Source organism: Dipteris shenzhenensis, chromosome 18 (assembly GCF_047967505.1).
Source record: "Dipteris shenzhenensis isolate YYH24624 ecotype China chromosome 18, Dip_SZ_1.0, whole genome shotgun sequence".
Lineage (NCBI taxonomy): Eukaryota > Viridiplantae > Streptophyta > Polypodiopsida > Gleicheniales > Dipteridaceae > Dipteris > Dipteris shenzhenensis.
In genome coordinates, this window is record NC_141613.1 from 53294921 (window position 1) to 53319780 (window position 24860).

The 24860-nt window shown below is 44.3% G+C and overlaps 1 protein-coding gene across 3 annotated transcripts in view; it reads left to right on the forward strand.

The window, feature by feature from the left end:
• Window positions 1–2778: 2778 nt before the first annotated feature.
• The window catches only part of VPS54, a 115699-nt gene continuing 93617 nt past the window's right edge, over window positions 2779–24860 (forward strand). For all 3 annotated transcript variants that reach the window (XM_087389332.1, XM_087389334.1, XM_087389333.1), the window contains exons 1-3: window positions 2779–3055; window positions 3219–4164; window positions 4478–4540. In XM_087389332.1, coding sequence (XP_087245458.1) covers window positions 3253–4164; window positions 4478–4540 — 975 coding nt within the window. In that variant the 5' untranslated portion in view covers window positions 2779–3055; window positions 3219–3252. The remainder of the gene's footprint in view (window positions 3056–3218; window positions 4165–4477; window positions 4541–24860) is intronic.

Here is a 24860-nt window from a genome sequence, read left to right on the forward strand (position 1 = left end):
AAGGGACCATAGGATTTAGGGGCAAACTTAGCTACAGGGTGTGTCTCAACACTCTTAAGTATGCGCTTCTCAATACGTAACATAACTAGGTCACCTTCAGAAAATACAACTTTCTTTCTACCCTTGTTTGCACATGCAGTATACACAGCTTGAGCATGCTCGATATTCTTTTTGATAGTAGCCAAAATGCAAGAGAAATCTTTAGTAAATCGATCAATAGCCTCTACTTGGTGCTTAAGGTGGGTCAATGGAGTAGAAATGGTCTTTCCATAGACAATTTGGAATGGAGATTTGCTTGTAGCAGAGTGCTTAGTGTTGTTGTAGGCAAATTGTAATATGTGTATAAATTTGTCCCAGTTGCTTGGCTGACTAGACACGTAAGCACGTAACATGTCACAAATAGTTTTTCGTGTGACCTCAATTTGGCCATTAGACTCGAGATGAAAAGGAGTGGAAAAATCTAACTTTGTACCAAGATTGTTAAAGAGTGCGGTCCAAAAGTTACTACAAAATTTACTATCTTGGTTTGACATGATTACTTTTGGAAGGCCATGGTGTATAAAGATGTGCTTGATGAACAAATGAGTAGCCTGAACTGCAAGGTCTTCTTACAAGGATTAAAGTAAGCCTGCTTACTAAATCTATCAATGATAGTCCAAATCATATCAAAACCTGAGCTAGTTGTAGGAAATCCAGTAATAAAGTCCATAGAAATCTGCTCCCATGGGCCATCAGGAATTGGTAAAGGCATAAGTAAACCTTGATATTTTCCCTTGTAACTCTTGACTTTTCTTATAGTTTTTCATGTAAGAAGAAAGTTAAGGACATGACATCCTAGTTGAACTCATTGAACCTATAACTTTACCACATGAGATAGGGAAAATTTTAGATAGACAAGAAAGTAAAACAAGACATATAGTATATTAAGAATGTTTGGTTAAGTGGAAAGATAGACCTGAATAAAGTTTAACATGGGAAAGGGTAAACAATCTCTAGAGAAGGTGTCCCAATTTTGTCTTCGAGGATGTAAACCATTCTTAAGGGGAAGGGAATGTTAGGCTGGCCATAATTGTGCAAGCCCATCAATTGGTTATGGTGAGGTGGGAAACTAGAGGGCTTGTATTAACGGGGGCTTGGTCTAAGGTTAATCATAGGGTTAAGCATTAATAATGAGGTGCAAAGGGTCCAGTAGGACACATGGCTTTAATGGAAGGGTCCTCTAGGACACATGGCACCAAATGAGCAAGCCAAGTGGCAAGCATTGGGCATGAGGGAGGTTTTTAGAGATCCATACATTTGAGAAGAATATGAATGGAGAGAACTTGAGTAAGACTATGATTGGTGGCAACTTGTAGAGAAGCCCTCGTTTTCTTTTGATCTAATGCTAGCAAGGGAATTGAGGAAGTCTTGTGAGGTGAGGAGCATTGTAGGAGCACACACTCAACGCCTTAGAAAGGAGTGGTTATTTTGAAAGCTTGAGGGGGGGATTGGGGTTTTGGATTCATAGGCAAGGACCACGGCATGGGTTATTTAAGTGGTTGGATGTGGTGGATGCTCCTAGGGCTTATTTGATGAGGTGGTGGCAAGGTCGGCAATTGGGAGCTTGACAAGCATTGAAAAGTGCTGTCTCACTTTTGTGTGGGGATTAAGGGGTTACTTAGAGATTGCAAAATTGTTGTTCAGGGCCTAGAAGAAGTTAGTTCCCTTGTTGCTATGGAAAGGGAGGTCCATAGGGGATGGCATATGTGGTTTAGAGCAAAGGGGCGAGGGAGCACTTTGCCTCATTGTTGGGGTAGAAAGCTAAGAAACTGGAACAATAAGGGGCCAAAGAAGTGGCTACAATTATGGGATGGGAGAAAAGTAGATTGGAAAAGCATTTCAATTTCAGTTGAAGAGTCATACAAGGGTTAGTTCGAGGAGTTGACGATGCAAGTTGGGGTTGCTAACGAGCATGGTTAATGATGCCAAAGGTTGGATTAAGCAATGGTTAATGCATCGTTGTGTAGAGCGTTAATGGTAGTGTTTTATAGCAGGGGTGTATAGATTGGTGATGCTGGGCAAAGAGATGATTGGGAGGTTGAACACACAACGGGGACCTTGGATTCCTTAGGCGTTTTGTGGAAACCATGGCAATTGTTTTAGGCTCCAAAATTGAGGAGGTTTCATGTTGAAGATGATGGGGAATGGGCATTGATACAAGGTTGCTCTTTGCAAGGGAACAAAGAGGACAATAGTTGTGAAGTCAGTTGAGAGGGGTCCCAAAAGACATCCCTTGCTCTTTCACCATGCATTCTTGACTATGCACAATCCCTGCATGGGGTGGCTTGGGGCGGGTTTAGACGAAGATGTGACCGCTTCACCTCTTGGCAACCCTTTGTTGCCTAGAAAGGGTTGCTTGATTGAGGTTTGCCAATCGTTGCATTCACATGTCTTGCTCACCAACCAATGTCTAGCCAACCACATGTGCCACTTGTGTTGTTCACCACGTTCGCTGTTGGCTTGTGATTGGTTCTACACAGAGCGTCGAGGGGTGGGTAAGGGTGCTAGGTTGGAAGCAATCTCCCCATATGAGGCTGTGAGGTGTGTATCCATGCCATGGATGTTGCTGCTCCAGGTTCTCAATGGTGATTTTCCAGCTACATGAATTTGATGGGCTGTTGTGAGTCTAAACCCGGCTTGACACTTGTGTTGAGGTTTCCTCATGTTAAGGTGTCTTTTGAGGTGGATAGGGTTAGTGGTATGGTGTGCGGAGGGGCAATGAGGACTTGAGGACTTTTTTTAAAACCAAACAATCATCTCCCTGGCTCGTTCTCTCTCTCTCTCTCTCTCTCTTGCTCGCGCGCTCTTGCGTTGGTTGTGATTGCTTCTCCCGTCCGCATTTGCACCAGGATTCATTCTTCCATTCATCATCCCCTGCTTCTTCTTCACCAGTTCGCATTCGCACTCTCTTGGTATGAGATCGATTTTCTCATACGGCAATTCTGCTCTTGGTGTCAAGATCTGTTACAACATCCATCTGTATCAGCTGCCCACCCGCATCTGCAATGCTCCCCAGGTGATTTTGGAGTTTGTATGTTCTCTAGTCAATTCTGCTTGTTGGCAATCCCCCTGAGTACGTGCACATGGAAGATCGGTTCTGGCTTCATGTTAGATACATCTCGATCCAAGTTCCGGCTTTGGTAGGCGTCTTAAGACATGTTTCTCAATGTCAATGACAGAATGATAGCGAGATAGCACGGAGGACGGTACAGGATGGAAAATTTTCCGTCGAGCAAGAGGCTAAGCGCCCATGCTAACCCGGTGTCTCTGAGAAGTTTCGACTCCACTCGGCTTTTTTCGACTCCCAGGCCATCTGCTGATACCCAGTTAGCCACTCAGTCATTTCCCGAAAAGAAACAAAGTACAGATCTCGATCCGGAAGTGTATAGCGCGGGACAAAGTCTTGCCTCCATTCTGAACAACCCGCATTTGGGGAAGGCAGGTGTTTACAGTTCTGATACGTCATGGGGTGCATGGTTTTCCTCTTCTTCTGCCGATATTGCAGAGGCCATTCCAGTAACACCTTTGAAGCTTATTCCCGAAGTGAACCGAGCAGATTTTCAAACATACTTGGACTCCATTTCGGAATCTTACGGTCGCTTTGCGGATGTGCGGGAGCATTCTAACTGGGAACGTAGCAATCAAGTGACTGGAGCTGTTGCAAATGACAAAGAGGAGGGCGAGGCGGTATCAGAGAGTGAAGGGCTTGTAGCTTGTCTTCGTGAGATCCCCTCTCTCTATTTTAATGAGGATTTTGCTTTGGAAGATGGATCGACTTTTCAGGCAGCATGTCCGTACTCCTCGATTCCTCAGAATATGATGCTACAAGAAAAGTTGTCTCACTACTTGGACATCATTGAAGTCCATCTCGTGAAAGAAATTGCGGCTCGTTCAGAGTCCTTTTACGAAGCACAGGGTCAGCTTGAAGGCTTGAACAGCGACATTCTAAGGGCTTGTGAGCGGATCGGGGAACTCAAAGCTGTAGTGAGGCTTTCAGACGTGCATGTTGTGGAGACTGCACAACGCATCCAGCGTCTGGGCCAGCAGCGTGATAGTCTACTCTCTCTGCATCAGAAGCTCAAACTCATGTCCTACGTCAATCAAGCCCTCAGTGACCTTCCTTCGGTGAGCTTAAGCATCTTCTGAACCGTGCCTGTCGATTTAGGCATGTTTAGTTGTCCCAATCCTCCTCTTTTCAAACTTTGGCATAGGGATTGTATCACTACATTCCTTTTATGTCACCTTAGTATCTCACCATTCCGTCCTTGAAGTATTCAATATTATTCCAGATGTCATTCAGATTTTCGGCAATTTTGTGCAATCTTTTTCTTTCCCTTTTTTTGTTTGTGAATGGGGAGTACTTTGAACGAGCAGCTGGTTTGCTTAGGGAGGATTTCCCGTTACAATTGATTGAACTGAAAGTTTGTCATATTCACAGCTTGTGGCAGCGGCAGATTGCGGAGGTGCCCTCGATATGATTGACGTCTTACAGCACTTGCTGGTGCGTGGAAACTTATTGATTTCTTATTTGTCATGGGTGCTGGTACTAGGCAATAGTTTGTAAGCAGGTGGTTCCTGCTGTCTGCCCTTCTAGCAGATGGCTGGGATAAGTCACATTTCAAAGTTGAAATGGAGACAGGATGGCCAGACTAGTAAGAATCATCTTAACCTGAACTGAGTTATTATGACCTTGGTTAACCTTCGTTTTATCCGTTGTAAACCAAGCTAGTGCGTAAGACTATCCGTCTATTGGTAAAGGTTTTTGCATGTCTGCCCTTGCTCATAATATGGCAGGTTCTAGGCAGGTGGTAGAGTTAAGATCCTACCATACTTGAGTGGAGTTGTTACATTCATGAATCATGGCTATTGATTGATAAACAAGGCTAGGAAGAGTCATAGGGCTTAGGTTGGTTATAAGAAGAGAGACTTCTTCCCCAAAAAATTAGAACGATCTTTGTAGCTCAATGCCATGGGATATAGCTGGGGAAACTTTGATAATGTGGCAAAAGTTTACCTAGTGTCTGAATTGGTCAAAGCTTTATTTCTTGAAATGCTATAGCTTAATGATAATGGTTCGTTACATCCAAAAATGAGAACTTTATATATGCTTGCTATGCTCTGCTGCAAGCGTATATTTAGCTAACTGCTGTGCCATGTCCAGGATTTCGTTACGGTGCCCTAGGATTTTCTTTATGAAGGCACCTAGTAGGTGGGCCTGCATCCCCAGGAGGTTTTTCAGGCTGGTGAGTTGGCGACATTGCTGCTGTTTTTTCCCTCAGCAATAGAGAAGCGCATGTTCCTCATTTTCGATCTCCGCTGTGTGACAGATTTTACATAGCCTTGCATTCCGGGGGGTTATGGGTCTTGTTCTCCTGCCCTGCCCTTCTCCACCTCTAGTTCATGATCTCATCAATGTAGATCCCAAAGAGTGTCAGTGAAGGGGGGCATCCTTGCTTCACCCCAACTGTGCTCTCAACCAATTTGACAGACCTCTTGGGGCATGAACTCTCCTTGTGACTGACTCATAGCATCCTTGTTTCACTCCGATTGTGAAGAGAGTTTGAACTCACTGTATATCTTATCTACTGGTCTCTCCAACGAATAAAGAAATACCGAAAGGGGCACCAAGGGTTTGGGGCCAATCTGTGTCCTTGTTCTTGAACAGGAGCACTCTGGCTCCCAATTTGTGTTTGAGTTATTTGCTGAATATATTTAATGAGAAAGCATTGGCTGGTAATCTTGCATGTCCACATGTAAGTTCAAACTCACGTCCTCGTGACATACCCTCTTGAAACATGGCAAGTGACCTCGATTGCATCTGGATTTTACAAGGATATGCAATAATTGAAATACATGTGAATATATCATCAAAGAAGCATGTATTACAAACTGACATAGCATACATGATTGTTTAGAGCCTAGGATAGCAGTCCATATACATTGTACAAACCATCTCATAGTTACTAGTACATTGATCATACTAGTCCCCAAGGCAGATATACTGTCAGCAAGCAGTACCTTGGGTGAACATCCAATGTCACCAAGCAACCTCTAGATATATGAGCCTATCTGTACAAAAACAATTGAGGTACTACCTTTCTCTTGAGCATCAGGCAATGCTCCAAACCTACGCTATACTGGGCCTGAAGGAGCCACAACTGAAGTCGGCTCAAGTTGAAAAGCTTCTAGGTAGAGTTGTAACAAATGAGATGTATCTGCCAGATCATCCTCTTCCAGCGACTTTGCATGCAATGATGAATAGTTCCTTAATTCCACCAAGTAGCGACAGGAAACTCCACTCCTAATCTTCCTTTCCTTATGTGCCAAAATCTGCTCTGGAACTAGGATCTCATCCAGCTCCTCAACCTCTGGTTGCATATTAAAAGGCATATCCTCTGGTGCATCCCCCTTGAAAGGCTTAAGGAGGCTTACGTGGAAGGTACTATGAAGCCTCCAAGGCTCTGGTAGCTTCAGCCTGTAAGCTACATCACTGAACTTTTCTGAAATTTGAAAAGGCCCATAGTATCTCATACTGAGCTTGGGGAATAACTGGTCTTTGCCCCTCTTCTTTTTCAGCCTTGCCTTTTCAAAACGCAAAAGAACCCAATCACCTGCTTGAAATACTAGTTCACGACGGTGATGATCAGCTGCCTCTTTTGCTTTGCTTGAGTCTTTTGGAGAGCCTGCTTCACCTTCTGATATGCCACATCCATGTTTTCAATGTACTTATCAGCCTATAAATTTATATCCTTAGTATGCAAGATAGGTGGACTTCCCTTCCTCTTTCCACTATTTCAAAAGGAGCTTTCCCAGAGGAAGTATGCACAGTATTGTTGTAAGCAAACTCCACTAAGAGCAAAGACTGCTCCCATTGTGTCTTATGCTCAGACACATAACAATTCAGCAAGTCAAGAACGGTGGAATTTGCCTCTTCAGACTGCTATCTGTCTGAGGATGAAAAGAAGATGAAAACTTCAATGTAGTACCCATATTCTCAAAGAGTCCTCTCCAAAACAGACTTGTCATGCGTGGATCTCTGTCACCCTTCGCGCATAAGAAGCAGCTGCCTCTTGGTTTGCCATGTGGGAAAACCTTCCCCTTTGAATTTCTGCACGAGCAAGAGTTGGAGGACAATGAAGTCATGATGGCAAGGAGCTTGATGAAAGCGGACAACAAGCCCAAGATGCAAGAAGGAGGCTAAAGAGAGCCAAAGGATGTTGGGGAACTGAAGGGAAAGCATGAAGTGAACACAAAATGAGAATGCTTGCTTATAGAATGAAGAAAGGTGAGGTCCTTATGTAGGCACCTCTTACATGATCAGTGACATCATTGATGACCTTTGAGCTCCACAATCATCTCCTCAATCTGCTCCTAGATTCTCTCAATCATCTTATGTGGCATCTACCACCACCTAACAGTGCTTATGGGCACCTAACTGTGCCTCTAGCACACACACATAGAAACCAAGGTGTGCATGGGGCATACACCTTGAGATATCCCATCATACCCCCCCTCAAGGGAATGCCTCAGGCTATGTCAAGGATACATCTAGTCTCATAGTTTCTCATGCCATCTCATGGTGGTCAAGGATAAATCTATGGCTAGGTTCTCATGCTACTCAATGTCTGCAGGAGGTACCATGGAGCAAAACACATACACATGGCCTACATCATATGGTGACCAGAGGTGTTTACAAAGAACACAATAGTTTATTTTATTCATTTTGGAGGACTATCCAGGCTGAGTACCTTGACTCAACATAAAAAATGGAGATCTGGAGCATATATGGAGATGATTCAAAAAGCATAATCTTCATAGGATCCCTCATCTTGTGGAGGCACATCAACTGAAAGTAGATTGGCAGTTTCTGACTTTGTAGTTGCTTCCTTTTTGGCTCTACAAAACTTTTCATGGTGATTGTTTTTGCCACAGTGTTTGCCCATATGGATTGATCTTGAAGCAGTCTTTTGAGAGGTGATTAGTCTTCCCACAATGTTTGCAAGGTGAAACCTTGCCCTTCTGGATTTTTATGGCATAGGCTGTCATTGCCTCTCCGGAGTTCCATGTGCCTTTCTTCTTCTTGAAGAGCAAAAATAAGACCTTCAAGATTAGGATTAGGAAGATTTTTCAAAGTGGTAACAACATGATCATAATCTTCAGGCATACTCTTGAGCAACACTGCCATTGCATCATTTGTAGTGATTGGAGAGTTGATAGAAGCAAGTTGAGTCATGAGACTCCGCATATGATTGACATGGGCAGCCAAAGGAGTGCCACTAACCATCTTCAATTCAAAGAAAGCAATCTTAAGTGACAATTTTGAGATGTGAGAGCTAGCACCAAAAATAATGTCAAGCTTCTGCCAAGCTTATGAAGGAGACTCTAAGTCGGAGATGTGATGAATATAGTCATCTCCTAAAGTAAGAGCAATGATGCCATAGGCTTTCCCTCTCTAGCAGGATCTCTTGCCGGGCGTGTCGGAGCTGAGGATTCTCCAGCATTGGAGGCTGTTGAAGAAGAAGTTGAAGCCGGTTTGACAAGCCCCCAGAGGTTTTCCCTCATCAATGCAAACTTAACCTTCATCTGCCATGTGTGAAAGCCTTTACCATTGAACTTATCCATATTCAAGATGGTAGCCATGAGAGGGTCTACCCAGAATGGGCAATGTCTACTCTCTTATAAGGCTAGAAAGAGTTGAAGAGCTTCAAAATACAAGCATTTAGAGTAGCAAAGGCTTGCAACCAAATTCCATGCTACAAAACATAATGGAAATGATGTTTTCATTTGCATGCTTCATAGAGGTGGCTAAATGAAAGCATTCCAAGCAAGTCCAGGTGTAGCAACTTAAAGCAAAGCTGTAGCCACAGTTGTACTGATGCTATTCAACACTTTAAAACATCAGAAATGCTAAAGTAGCATCTAATGTAGCATCAAACACACAACCTTGTCAAAACTGTCCAAAACAGAGGTCTGAACTTGGAGGGCTTGTATCTCACTCTTCAAAGCAAAGAAAACAGGGCTTTCTGAAGCAAAAGAAAGCTCATATACTAGAGAAGATCCACTGAGGAGGAGAGGCGCAATTCCATGTCACGTCGCCATAGCTAGCTGCTTCAAAGTCGACTGGTTTTTCCTTGTTTTCTCCTTGAATATGCAGCCATTGCTGCTCAAATTCCAACACAAGATAGCCCAAGGTATGGAGAAGCTTCCCCTAAAAGGAATTAGAGAAAGATGGAGCTGAAATAGAGAAAACGCAGAAGAAAGGTTCGACGATTTTCTGGAAATGGCGACCAGCAGCGACGTTTCTTCAGTTCCTTGCAGGTGAAGGTTCGCCCATTCGAGAGGTATCTCCAGCAGGAAGGGCTTGGAGAATGGCGGAGAAACGAGGGAGAACAAGCTCTAGCAAGATTTGGGAAGAAAGGGAAGAAATGGTGAAGATGGAGAAGGAGAAGATGATGTGGCACAAATGGGCTCAAGGAGGATCAAAGTGCTCTGATACCATGTTGGGGAACTGAAGGGAAAGCATGAAGTGAACGCAAAATGAGAATGCTTGCTTATAGAATGAAGAAAGGTGAGGTCCTTATGTAGGCACCTCTTACATGATCACTGACATCACTGATGACCTCTGAGCTCCACAATCATCTCCTCAATCTGCTCCTAGATTCTCTCAATCATCTTATGTGGCATCTACCTCCACCTAACAGTGCTTATGGGCACCTAACTGTGCCTCTAGCACACACACATAGAAACCAAGGTGTGCCTGGGGCATACACTTTGAGATATCCCATCAAAGGAGTGCTCCAAAATACAAAGCAGTGACCTAGAGCAGCCCCGGGATGAATGAGAGGTAAAGAGCAGCCCCGAAAATGAGTGTGAAGGAGGCAGCTCTACAACAGCAACCCTTAAAAACAGCTTGCAAATGCAAGCAGCTTCTCGAAAATAGGCCTCCAAATCACCCGAGAATCTGCAACTGACGTGCGTGAAGGAGCAGCTCTGCTGCAGCGGCCTGGAAACCCTAAAAACGGGACAGAAGAGGATGGCCTCCATGCAGCACTGGCAGGGCTGGAACTGCTCAGAAACACCTCGAAAAGTTGGAAAAGGTGGCCAGAAGTGTGCTGCCACAGGGCAGCTATGCAGCAGCAGCAAGCTGGCAGGAGGAGGTGCTCCAAACGGGTGCAGACAGCATGGAAAAGGATGCAAAATGAGCACAAAAGGAGACGGCTATGGAGAGGCAGGCTATGGTGGAGCTGAATGGGCTCAACGGAGGGCAAATGGCTGCAGGATAGAGGTGAAAAAGAGCAGAGGGTTGAGGCGGCTGCAGAAGTAAATCTCACGGGCCTATGGGACAAGGTACAAAGTACACCAAAGGATGATCTCATACAAGCCCCAGTGGGCTGGAGCAAAGGGCGCACTAAGGTCCTTGCTGAGTGCTAAGACTGCTAAACTGAAAAGGTTAGGGTGTGGGGAAGTGATGCTCAAATGAAGACATGATTCATTCATGAAGTATGACATGATAAGTGAAGTGCACACATGAACTAGTACTAGAAGTCCTAGTACTACACACCAACACATCACATCACCACACTCTTTGGCTATGATATCTCCAACATCGTGTCCTTTGCACGGTTTCCAAGTTTTTTTGCCAACTCGAGAGAGAGAGAGTTTGCACGAGCCCTTGGGTCAAAGAAGATCAATGTCATCTGATCTCTCACTTTTCCCCACGCTCTTCAAAGCTCCATAGCATCCCCATTGGGCTGCTCATGGATCACATCAGGAATTAGTCTTGTAGATGGTTTAGGCTTCTTGCCTTTCTGCTCATCCCTATCATCCATTTTCCCCTTAAGCTTGCGTTTTGGGCAATCCCTTGCCACATGCCCCTCTTCCTTGCAGCGAAAGCATTTATTGGCCTCCATCAAAGCTTTTCTCTCCTCACATGACGACCAATTGGAGCTTGCCTATTACGCTTCTTCCCTTGGTTAAATGGAGCTGTGGAAGCATTTCGTGGCTTCCCTGCTTTCTTGAAGCTCTCAGACTTACTGCTTTTATATCGAGTGGTCTTTCCAAGCAACAATGCATCAGCTGTGGTAGCATTTTCAGTTAGCTGAGACATGTTGGTTACCCGTGTCTTTGTGTAGTAGTCTCTGATTTTCTTGGGCAGCCCACAACAATGTTTTTCAAGCTGCTCTGACAAAGGCACATGCCGATAAGAGCTAACCGGCAAGAGGGCTTCCCAAAACTTTTTATTATACTTTTTCAAGTTATGACAGTTGGCTGCATCCAACTTTCGTTGGGACTTACCATTTTCTGAGCTAAAACTCCCGAGCTTCCAAGCTTTTGGAAGTTTTAAAGGCTGAATATGTTGGCTTTATCATGGTTTTTACATGACAGCTTCACAATATTTTTTTAAGAAATAGGTAGGAATTTAACAAAAATCAAAAGGGGAACCAACACAAAAGGCATTGTAACTTGCAAACCATACCTTGGAACGAGGAGGTGGAAAAATAAAAAATGTTGATTTGTTCATGCTTAGCCCAATGATGGATTCAAATTTGAAATTTGAGAAGCCCCAACACTATTTCTTTGGTGAAATAGGGATGGGAGCTAACACAAAAAGCATCATAACTTGCAAACCGCACCTCAGAATGAGAAGGTGTAAAAAACAAAAATGCTCAAATTTTCATGCTCTATCTAACGATAGCTTCAAAATTGAAATTTGAGAGGCCCCAATCACTATTTTGCTGGTGAAGGGGGGGGGGGGGGCTGGGGGAGCTCACGCAAAAGGTATCATAACTTGCAAACCATACATCGAAATGAGGTGGTGTAAAAAGCAAAAATGCCAAAATTTTCATGCTCTATCCAATGGTGGATTAAAAATTGGAATTTAAGAATCCCAAAGCACTATTTACTGACAAAATATGGAGGAGAGATGAGAAAAAGGGATTATAACTTGCAAACTAGTCTTATGTTGGGTTAATTGGAGCTATACATGTGCATTTGTACGTGTTCATGGTTGTATGAGAATGAAAGTAAGTGAAGCGTTTTGTGCAATCTACAACAATATGTGTACATCTATGTTTTCATTTTGTTCTCTTTTCCTTGTTTTTCATGACCCTTCATTGACTCTTTAGAGTCCCTTATTGCATTAAGTGGAGCTACACATGTGCATTTGTACGTGTTCATGGTTGTATGAGAATGAAAGTAAGTGAAGCGTTTTGTGCAATCTACAACAATATGTGTACAGATGCAAACCTCGCCCATTCCTCAGACACTCTTGCATCAGTTGTTGTCACGAGGGCGTGAGCTTGAACTTACATGTGGACATGCAAGATCTCCCTTAGAGAAATTGTGCCTTGGGGGTGAACTTGGGGTTGGGCCCCAAAAAGGGAGCAAAACACCCTTAGAAATTCAAGTTAGTAATTGGAATGGTCCCCATAGACGGGGCAAGGGGCAAATGAACTTCAAGTTGATCCTTGGAGTTGACCTTGGGGGAAAATTAAATTGTGGGCTGCCACGTGGCTTGCCCATGCAAATGCATGGAAGGTCCCAAGAAGCACAACGTCACGTAAGGTAGAGGTGCCAATGGAAAGTTCACGGGAAGGAAAGGAGATGTATTTTGTGATCACAGGCTGTGTATGGACGGTGCGGCGACTGTTGGCATGGGCTGGTTGAAGGATTGAGAATTGCCTCATAAGACGTGCAAGAGGGGCTAAGGGATAGCGTATGCAGCTGTACGGCACACATGGGCTGACGAGGACAACACAAGGTGCACGGGCTGATGCACACGAGCTGAACGAGGCCCACTTGCTGATGGGATTGGTCCATACGTGTGATCATGGGCTGGCTGAGGCTGCAAGGGAGGTCCGTACTTGCATTCAAGGGGTGGCTGCTGATTGATGTGTTGGAGCATGAGCTGTCCATACATGCCCTTGGGTTGGTCAAGGTCGTGACTTTGGAGCTCAAGCTGAGTGATTGAGCACGGGATGATCACAAGGAGCTGCTCCAACTAGCTGTGAGCTATCTTGGAGAGCGGGCTAAGCGCACGCCCTGTGTCTTGCTTTATATATGAGCTGCGTTTGGAGAGGCCTAGTGGGCAAGGAGGTCCATTGTGGATGCTAGCAGTTCAAGTTCTGGTTTCCGAGGTTGTGGGCAGACCAGTTTTGCTTTCACCCATTGCTTGGGTATTTCAGTAAATCCGTGGACACCTGTGGCAGTAATGGCAGTTGTGTGACCCATCATGGCTGCTAGCAGCAACTCCAAGTCTTATGCAAGTCTTTGAACAGAGATGGATGCCTTTTGCCACTGGGGTATGAGAGCAAAGCCCAGCAGGGTTATTGCTTGGGATACTAAGGTCTACCAAGAGTGGGAAATGCATTGAATGCAAGAGAGTTTGAATTCACTGTGTATCTTATTTGCAGGTCTCTCCAATTAATAAAGAGATACCAAAGAGATACCAAAAGGGCGCCAAGGGTTTGGGCCAATCAGTGTCCTTGTTCTTGAGCAGGAGCACTCTAGCTCCCGATTTGTAATTGAGTTATTTGCTGAATATATTTAATGTGAAAGCATTGGCTGGTTAGTTGTCTAATACCGCCCTCTTGTTGGCCTTGAGGCTGGTTTCATGGTTCCGTTGCAGGACATCACCATCTTCTTTAAGGAGGTGAGCTTGTGATTGTCTCTAATGAAGTATTGCCTACTGTAATTGGATTACAGCAAGGAGAAACTCAGCAAATATGTCTCTAACAGATAGCGATTGGGATATGGAGGGGCAGTCCTCCCAAGACGAGCAAGAAGAGCAATCTATGCATGAGGGAGCATCCGAGGATGACCAAAACGTTGAGGCACAGCAAGCTGTAAATCCTTTTGGTGTGCGTGCCTCTCAGTCAAAAGGGTCAAAAGAGGTTGAGGAGGCAGAGGATGCTGATGCTATGTTTAAGAGTTTATGCAGGCTTCTTTGAGGTCTAAGGAGAGAAAGAGGCATTCTCATGCAGGAGAGCCCTGTGGGGTCCAAAAACAGTCACTTGGCGTGATGCTGTTGAATGGACAGCCCTCAGTAATGCCAAATGCACAGGGTGCTCCATTGCAGCAATCTTTCCCTGGTCAAGGTATGGATATGCATGGCCAAGGGAATAATTTCCAGAATGTAAATCAGGGGCAGCAAGCTTTTCCCCAACCCTCTTTGCATCCAAGGTATTTTGGTGGAGGTTCGGTGTGTCAGGCTATGGCTGGCCAAGCTGTAGATGTCCCTGGAATGCTTGGAAACTACCCAGTGGCATCTCAGCATGGTATGCAAGGAATGCAAGGGAATGTATCTGGGGGTATGCAGCCCGGAACGTCTAACATAATGTACAGCAATATTGGCATGCACCCAGGAATGCAAGGTGGAATCTCAGCGAGTTTTGGAGCTCCCATGGGTATGGCTGATATGGTTGGGGCTGGTTTGGCAAATCCTCTAATGGCAAAGCGGGACAAGCTGGAGCGAATGCTATGCATCCTACATTTTGCAGCCACCTGTTTATGACAATCTGACTCCCAAACAGAAGGTAAAGGATTACAAGGAATTTGGGGCAACAGTGAATTTTGAGACCTTTAATGGGGCTCAGTTGGCTTTAACTTTTATGCAACAGTTTGATGCACCCTTCTCAGGAGGGAACTTCACTGAGTCCTCTAAAATGCGAAAGGCAACCACCTTTCTGAAGGGAAATGCTTTACGGTGGTGGACGAATTTGTTAACAAAGCACCAACCAGTTGTGTTTAGTTCAAACAGGTGTTTTCAGCTACTTGGTTTACCACTACCTTCGAGGTGGATGTTATGACAGCATGGCACAAGTGGGTATGCAAGATCACCGAGCTAAAACCCTCGAGCTAAATTCTCCAAGCTACCATTTATAGGGACCTACCGAAGCATGTATTTCTCAAAGAAATGCCAATTCCAAACATGGATAATATAATTGTTTTGAGATCCTCCGGCACTATTGTAGTATTTAAATATGAGGAGCCTTCCACTTCCTCAAATTTGAGAAACCTAGAGAATATTTTCATAAGGGAGATATGTTGCAATAAGGGTCTCTAAAGAGTCAATGAAGGGTCATGAAAAACAAGGAAAAGAGAACAAAATGAATGAGGCGATGGGAGAGCAGCTGTAAAGAAGCGATGGTGGAGTGCGTGACAAGAGCAGATGGCAAGGAAAGGGAGAGGCTGTGGTGGGCAGCACCCTGCCCTTTATAGGGCAAAGGGGCAGCCTGGTCAGCCACAAGGCCCAGCACACAGCCCCAAAATAGGGGGGCGGGGAAGGGGCCAGCCAACCAGCTGGCACACAAAGCAAGGGGGCTGGGCCCCCACATAAATGCAGAGGGTACACAGCCCAAGAAGAGCTGCCCACAGCCCAATATGTAGGGCTTGGTGGGGGCGGTTCTGGGACAGACTGAGTCGTCCAGGAGGCCTGCTCCAGTCGGTCATCTCATAAGGATTTTGGGCCTATAAAAGAAGAGGCTAGGAGCCTCATAACACATCCAGCAGTCCAGCAAAACAAGGAGCAGCAGGAGCAGCAGTTCACTCACCCTCAGGCCTACATCCAGGAGGCATAGGAGTCTAAGGAAGGCTGCAGACTGAGCTCACATAGGGCTGGTGTCTTGGCTGTCTTCTAGGGCAGCAAGGAGTTGAGGTTAAAGGACGGAGAGTCTACATACGCTCTTGGTGGAGCACGTGGGCTCAAGTTCTAGAGATATCCGGCAGATAGTAGAAGTACGTGGTGGTAAGATCAAAGGACCACGCTCTGGTGGGACTTTGAATTTATCTCTCTTTGTATTGTGTCCATAGTTTTGGTCGGAAATATATTCTTTTGGTAGCTTCTATATCTGGCTTGATCATTGTGTATTGATGAGTCTGTAGATCTATTTGAAGCACATAAATTTAAGATGTTTGTGATTCCACACCCCACACACACACACAGTGTGAGCTCCTGGGCTATTCTATCAGTCTTCCGCTGTGCGTTCCTTTCGCTGGTCGACTAACAGTGGGGGCAAGAGGATTCCGTCATGTTGAATGCCAGGTAGGAATGGTCAGCGCCAAGTAGGAGGGGAGGGAATTGTAAAAACATGTACTCGCGAGACAAAGGTTATAGAAGCCATCATGTAGTCCATTGTACAATGTCGCCCCTCCATGTGCAAAACAAATGATCCCTTTGGATAATGGCCATATCTGAAGACCGTTATATATGATCAGGTTGTCTGCGATGTGGATACATGTGCTTACTCTACGGTGGCCATCATGACTACCACCGCGCTTATTGGAATCAAGATTTTTAGTTGGTTTGCTACCATGTGGGGAGGCTCAATATAATACAAAACACTCACGTCACCTTCAATAGGGTTCATCTCATCGTCCGCCAAGGAGGACTTATTGGTATAGTCTCGGCTAATTTGGTATCACGACCTTGAATATTCCTTCTATCCTAGAGGTACCTTATTCGAGGCTTGTTCTTCCCTGTTCTAGAAGCATTAGGTGCTTCTGTTCACGAGCTCCATCTTGGAGTTTCTTTGGAGCTGCAATTTGGTAGCTTATTGATTGGAGCATGGCCAATTTAGTGCTATCTAGCTATTGAACAATTGCCTTGAGTGGATCTTATAGAACCCTCACCTTCACAAATGATGTTGCAGCTTCCCTATCATTTGTAGCTAGTATGAACAACTGGTTTTGGAGAGTCACAATCCATTGGTATCGTTGGACTTAGATAGATCACACAAGATCGTTTAGGCTTGTGATGCGGTTAATACCAATCAAATGTGTGAAAGCCCTCAATCCATTTGTTGTCCTAATTAAAAGAGACAGTGCCTTGGAATCCTTGACCATCTAGTCTTTTACAATTGAATGTGTGGAATCACTCAATCCGTTGTTGTCTTAATGAAAAGAGATAGTGCCTTGAAATCCTTGAGCATCGAGTCTTTTACATTTGTAGGATCTGTGGCTATGATGACTTTGCGTGTGGCATCCACTTGATCCATGGGCTTCTTTTCCACTGCTTCACTAATCCCCCATATTACACATTGAACAAGATGGCTTTGAATATTTATCTTCCAAGTCGGATAGTTGGTTCCATCCAACACACCCACCTCACCAAAGTATGGAAAGGGATGTGGGACGCCATTGCGGATGTCATGTGCACGGATTGGTATCTGACGTGTACTAGGTACACAAGACTAGCTCAGGTTAGCCTGGGGAGGCTTAGAGCTAGGCAGGCTTGATTCTCGGGTTGAGTGGCAAGGGTACGAACTATTTATAGGTCTTCGCTATTTTTGGCGCTTGGGGCCCGAGTCTATAAAAGGGGCCCAGAGGTTCAGTTCTCAGTGTGTAGTTTGGAGCAAGTTTCGTTCCCAGGTGCCAGGTCTGTTCCTGGATTGAGTCGCGGATGCGCGCCTGCATCTTAGCGTAGCCCAAGGCCCAGTGGCAGATCCAGGGCTTCACAGCGCCACCCGGTGGTATGGGACACCAGGTGTCACCACAATGTAAATATCCTAAGTCAAAGTACAGTTGACCATTTATTTGATCATAATTAAAGAGTTTTATATGTGTTAATTATGATCAAAGAGTTATTTTAATGGTCAAAGGATTGACCACGGTCAAAGATACTTGACTCTAGTCAAGTAAACCTGACTTCGGTCAAGGAGACTTAGTTTATTACCAAGAGGGTTAACCCCGGTTAACCAAGATGTGCCAACTTCGGTTGGAGAGACTTGGCTATAATTAAGGCGCCTTGACCTTTGGTCAAAGCTCTTTAATTATAATCAAGAGTGTTGGCTCCGGTCAACCAGAGAATATATATATATATATATATTTATATATATATATTTGTTTAGATGTGCACATGTGTTTAGTGGGGACGCCCACCGTGACTAGGATTAGTCCACAGTGTGTTATTTGCATGCAAAGCGCTAACAATTAATGGGTACCATGGTGGTGCGCTTTAATTAATTGTTGCAGGTACTAGGAAGGATTATTTTTCCTAAGCGAAATGGGAGCCTGACAAGCATCTAGGAGGCGGTTCGTGTGACCGAGAGCTTTGAAGACTCCAGAATGGCCCTTAGTGGCATGTAATAGGATTTAATCTAGATTTTAGACAAGTGGCATGTTGCCAATTTGAATGGAGCTTGAAGCTCTTGTAAGAAAATGGATTATTCACGTTTTGTAATAGAGATTTTTACGAGATAGCTCTACGCTGAACTCCTGTAACAGATTTTTCTTGGATGAATAAAGACCTTCGGGGGGTCCAGCCCGACGATTTGTCCTGGGCCCTAGTGCATCTTCAGAGAGAGGAGTGAGGGAGAGCTTTTGAGAGCATAAATCGCATCGTTTAAAGAGGGGTGATAGCTGTCTTTCACCATCAGTCTGGTTTTATTGGTATCAGAGCTTGGCTCGCCTTCTTTTTGAAGGGGGTGACGATCTAAAGCTTGAAGCTGTAAGAACGACACGTCGGTAAAACTAAGGCCTGAATTACAAGAGTGGGTGTGAGCGTAGCGTGTAGCACAGGCGGCACTTCTCCTTCTTGGATGATTCGCTCGCTTGCAGACCTTGCCCCAAGCGATGACGAAGATTGAAGGCATCAACGCTTTTGTTCGTGGGCTGAATCTCTACCGATGAGTATTCGACTGATAATCCCTGCTAGAGGAGTCACTCGAAACAAGGAGTTTCCATGGGTGTTTGTACGGTGAACTACACGTAGGGTAGTCCGTGAGGGGACGCACCTGTTATCATACGAATTACGTATGCTTGGCGCCATCATGGAAATTACCTCTGCAAATCTTTCGTGAAGCAGGGCATATCTGACGGAATTAATTGGTAGGCTTGGGATCTCCTACGCAACAACGAACAAAATGCTTTTGTCCTGTCAGGAGGCGCGACACGCAACGCTGATTGCCCAAAGCTTCAACCTTTGGCTTTTGATGACGTGGCGCAAGAGCTGACGTGGCCAAGGAGCTACCAAGAGTACACGTGGCAGATACGTGGATGCTGACTCAGCAAATGACGTGGTGGTGCATATTTGTGACACGTGGCATATAGCTAGAGCTTGCTGATGTGGCAGACAATTGCAGGTCTGAGTGGATGCTGACGTGGCACACATGTGACCTGGTGCTGGCCTGACAGCTAACCTTGGTACAGTTAAATCTTGGTTGGTTGACCTGTGTTAGTGAAACCTTGGTCAAGTTAACTACAGCTAGTTAACTCTGGTTAGTTGAACCAGTACCCAGTTAGTTCGACCTTGGTCCAGTTAATCTGGCCTAACCAGACCAGTCTGGTTGGTATAACTAGACTGTGACCAGTCCAGTCAGTCTAGTTGCAGACTAACCAGACTAGAACCAGTCAGTCACACTCACGATTCAAGATACCGTTGGAGCTGGATGGTACTAGCAGTTGCAATATTAAGGTTAATAGTCAACTTGCAGATGTTTTGAAGATGGCTAGGCTGATAATATGGGATGAGGCACCCATGACTCACCGGTTTGCTTTCGAGGCACTAGACAGAACTTTACGAGATATCATGTCCAATGAGCAACTTTTTGGTGGGAAGGTGGTATTGTTGGGGGGGGATTTTAGGCAAGTCTTGCCAGTTCTTCCAAAGGCAGGACGAGAGGACATTATCAATGCTACCTTATGCCACTCAAGGATTTGGGGTCACACTACAATATTGAAGTTGACGCAAAATATGCGGGTCCTTCAGAATGGTGATAATTAACCAGCCGGTTACCTATCTGGTTACTGTCTCCAACCAAAAAAAAAAAAAAAAAAAGAAGACAGTTGCAGAGACTGTTTCTGCTAGCAATTTTCACCTGCTTGTCAGACTTTTACTGTCAGAAAAGCAGCAGAAAAACAGAGAAAGCAGAGAAAACAGAGAAAGTAGATCTCTACTATCAGAAAACAGCAGACCGTTTGGCCGGAGCGAAGTATTTCACTAAGATTGATTTGCGTACGGGTTATCATCAAATCCGTATCTATGCTAAACACATAGATAGGACCGCATTCCGAACTAGGTATGGTCATTACGAGTTCCTCGTATTACCTTTTGGTTTGACCAATGCTCCTGCTACTTTTCAGTAGATGATGAACGATTTGTTCAGGGATTTTCTGGGCAAATTTGTTGTAGTGTTCTTAGATGACATCTTGGTATATTGTCGAACGCTTGAGGATCACATAGGACACCTTCGGGTTATCTTAGTTGTTCTAAGACAGCATAAGCTCTATGCTTAGATGAGTAAATGTGACTTCTTTATGAAGGAGATCATTTACTCAGGACACAAGATTTCTTCTGAAGGTATTAGCATTGATCTGGATCGTATCTAGAAGGTTTTAGAATGGCCTATCCCTCAGACTGTGAAACAACTTCGTTCTTTCCTAGGATTTACGGTATTTCTTCGAAAGTCTGTGCGTGATTATTCACATATCACGGCACCCCTGACAAACATATTGAAAGGTCGTGGATGCAGGTCTACTCAGCCGATCCCTTGGAATGATGCAATGAACAAGGCTTTTGAAACCTTGAAGTTCTCTATCAAGGAAGCACCCGTTCTTGCATTACCCTATCCTACCCGGCCTTATGTTTTAGAGGCCGATGCGAGTGATTATGCGATTGGGGCAGCTCTATTCCAAGAGGGCAGACCTGTAGCTTTCGAGAGTAAGAAGCTAGACGACACTCAATATCGTGAGCCCACACTCGAGAAGCAACTTTATGCGGTAGTGTATGCCCTAAAGGTTTGGAGACACTACTTGTATGGTTCAAAGTTCCTTGTATTGACTGATCATCAGTCAATTAAGTATGTGTGTGATGGATCAGAATTGAGGGGAAGGAAAGCTAGATGGGTAGAATTAATGCAGGATTTTGATTTTGAAATCTGTTATCGTAAGGGTTCGTTGAATAGTGTGGCGGATGCCTTAAGTCGAGTTAAGTTTGTAAATGCTCTGTCATTTACGGAAATATCCTCAGACCTATTTCAATCCTTGAGAGGGCTATACATAACTGATAGTTATTTCAGTTCTTATTGGCAGAGAGTCCAGGATGGGAGCTCCATGGTTGACCAGGACTCAGGGATTGTGCCACCTATGGTACAGGCGGAATGGATGATTAGGAACGGCTTGCTGTTCCGGAATGAAAAGATTTGTGTGCCAGATGTTTCGGACCTTAAATCTAAGATTCTCTGGGAGTGTCATGATGCTCCTAGTGTTGGACATCCGGGTATACATAGGACTCTGTCTCTTGTGAAGCATACCTTTTATTGGCCTAAGATGCGTGCATTTATTGAGAACTATGTAGTAGGTTGCCGAGTTTGTCAGGTTACTAAGGCAGAACGCCTTAGAAGCGTGGGCTTATTACAGCCATTACAGATTCCAGGTAATAAATGGGAAAGTATTTCCATGGATTTTATTACTGGTTTGCCTCGAACGCGCAAGGGTCATGACTCCATTTGGGTCATAGTCGACCGTTTGACAAAAATGGCTAGATTCTTACCTACTAGAATAACTATTTCAGCTGTTCAGCTGGCTCACGAGTTTGTGGACCACTTGTTTAAGCTGTATGGTTTGCCCTCTGACATAGTTAGTGACAGGGACTCAAAGTTTACAAGTAACTTTTGGACACTTGTTTTTGAGAAGTTAGAAACTACTCTAAGTATGAGTTCCTCGGATCATGCACAATCCGATGGCAGTACAGAGAAGGTCAACCAGTTGGTTGAAGACATGCTTCGGGCATATGTATCTAAGAGACAGTCTTCATGGGAAGATTATCTACCTATGATTGAATTTGCTTACAACAGTGCAAAGCATTCTAGTACTGGTTACAGTCCTTTTATGCTTATGTACGGGTTTCAACCTAAGTCACCAGTTATGGTTGGATTAAAAGGGATTCAAAATGATGCTGCTAAGAACTTCTTGCTAGATATGCAGGAAACGTTGCAGTTTGCCAAGGAGTCTATTAGAAGTGCCCAAGATCGGGACAGATTTTATGCTAATAGACATCGTTCACCTAGAGAGTTCTCCAAAGGAACGATGGTATATTTGTGAATTCCCAAGGAATCCAACAGCCTAAGTACTGGTTTGGTTCCGAAGTTATCCCCCAGATACTGTGGTCCGTTCAAGGTTATTAAACAAATTGGACCAGTTGCATATAGACTAGAATTGCCTCCTAATGTTCAAGTACATCCAGTATTTCATGTCAGTAGACTGAAAGAGTTACTGGGTGCGGATGATCAACTTGTGTCTCCTCAAGAGATAATAGAAGTTACAGATTTGACTTTTATTCCACACAAACCTGAGAGTATTCTTGAATTTCAGGATAGACAGATTCATAATAGAACTATCACGGAATACAAGATCAAGTGGAAGGATCGTGTTGAGGAGGATGCAACACGGGAGACATTACAGAACCTCCAGAGGACATTCCTGGGTTTTTTGGGGAATGTTGGTATATTTGCGAATTCCGAAGGAATCCAAGAGCCTAAGTATTGGTTTGGTTTCGAAATTATCCCCAAGATACTGTGGTCTGTTCAAGGTCATTAAAAGAATTGGACCAGTTGCATATCGACTAGAATTGCCTCCTGATGTTAAGGTACATCTAGTCTTTCATGTCAGTAGACTGAAAGAAGTCTTGGGTGCAGATGATCAACTTGTTTCTCCTCATGGGATTATAGAAGTTACAGATTTGACTTTTATTCCTCACGAACCTGAGTGTATTCTTAAATTTCGTGAAAGACAGATTCAAAATAGAACTATCACGGAATACAAGATCAAGTGGAAGGATCGTGTTGAGGAGGATGCAACATGGGAGACATTACAAAACCTCCAAAGAACATTTGCGGGTTTTGTAGCGAACTCAGGAGTGAGTTCTTAGAGGAGGGGGAGTATGTCATGTGCACGGATTGGTATCTGACGTGTACTAGGTACACAGGACTAGCTCAGGTTAGCCTGGGGAGGCTTAGAGCTAGGCAGGCTTGATTCTCGGGTTGAGTGGCAAGGGTACGAACTATTTATAGGTCTTCGCTATTTTTGGCGCTGGGGCCCGAGTCTATAAAAGGGGCCCAGAGGTTCAGTTCTCAGTGTGCAGTTGGGAGCAAGTTTCGTTCCCAGGTGCCAGGTCTGTTCCTGGATTGAGTCGCGGACGCGCGCCTGCATCTTAGGGTAGCCCAAGGCCCAGTGGCAGATCCAGGGCTTCACAGCGCCACCCGGTGGTATGGGACACTAGGCTGGTTTGGATCTGATTGGAAGTTCGTGCCAGTAGCTCAGCTCGTGGCTGGGGGGGGACATCTCCTGATTCGGGATCACATCCCGTAGATGTCATGGTTGGGTGGTGAGCAGCCTGCTCAGATCTCACTTGGTGTGTGTTTGTTTTGCAGATCAGAGGTTTCAGGAGTGCTGGGATGTGTCAGCGGAACCATGATAACGACTTCAAGTAGAATTCCAATCCACAACACACTGCAAGCAATTTGACATAGGTAGCTGATCTGAAGTCCGCCTTCCTTTCTTCAAGCAAAGGCCTTTGTTCTCATTTGTCGGACTAAGTGTCTAATATTAGTCTTTTGTGCTTTTACACCATGCTAGAATAAAGAGACTAGTGTCTTACATCTAAACTGGTAGTGGAACCTAGGTTAACCAACAATCAAGGTCCTACGGCTAGTGAGATATGCATAAGTAAACTGAAAACAAACACATACGTCTAGAGAGTTTTAACAGCAAATAGCATAGCCAAAATACAAAATGTGTACCTCACCAAAATGGGCCAATTTCTTAAAGACATGCACCTTAATACACTTGAGATACTTGTAGCTTAAAATAAGGAACCAAGGGCTCAATTCTCCGTAGAGAGGGACATGTTCATGCTCAATAGTGTGTCGTCTGGTGCCCATTGTTATGGCTCAAGCCTTCTCTAAGGTGGGAGCAGCAGAGAATTGAAGTGAAGCCATCATTCACGTTGGCTTTGGGTGAAGCTTAGTGTGCTGCTTTTGGGTTTTCCTAGAGGTGCTACATTTAAGGTAATTGGTTGTCAATATGCCTATTATTAGTAGTTTAAAGGAATGCCATCTTTTTGGTAGCTTGTGCTTGCTAATACACTTTGATTTAAATGAGTAACTTGCACTTTCTTAATCTTTGATAAATAAGTAGCTTTGACTTGGAATAGTACTTGCTGGTTCTCCCTGTATTGCCTTAGCAGGGGGGAAGAGCACATTTTGTGCTTGTTACTTCTTGCATTGTGTGAGCCAAGTTATTCAAGTATTGCCTTCATATTGGGCGGGTATGGGCACTCCATCATGCACATGTCGTAAAGTGATGTGCTTGTGGCTAACAATCAAGGAGGAATTACACAACCTAGCTTAACTTGAGGAGGAATGAGAAGCATAAATCAAATGTAGATGATAACTTGCCCTAGTTTTCTGCAAAATGTGAATGACATTAGCCATAACAATAGTGATTAAGCTAATTGTTGTGAAAAGGAGGACTTGGATTCATAGTTTTTTCCATACGTTACCATACTGCATACGGGTACGGAAGTATGATTGGAGGATGGATGAGCTGTAATATAATAGCTAGATTCTCAATGAAGTTGTATGATAGCTCTAAAACAACATTGTAGGTAATATAGAGGTTTTTATATCATTGTAGCAAAACATTAATGCAGCTAAATAATGGAGGGATTTTGTTCTTATGTAGTAATAAAAGCTTTAGCTAAATTGTTTGTGGATGCATTTCGTTGATGATCTTATTGTTGGAGGTCAATGCACCATCTTCTATTACCCTTCAGGCTTCACCGTGCGTGTGTGTGCCCGCATGTTCAAAGGCATTTATGCCTCCGT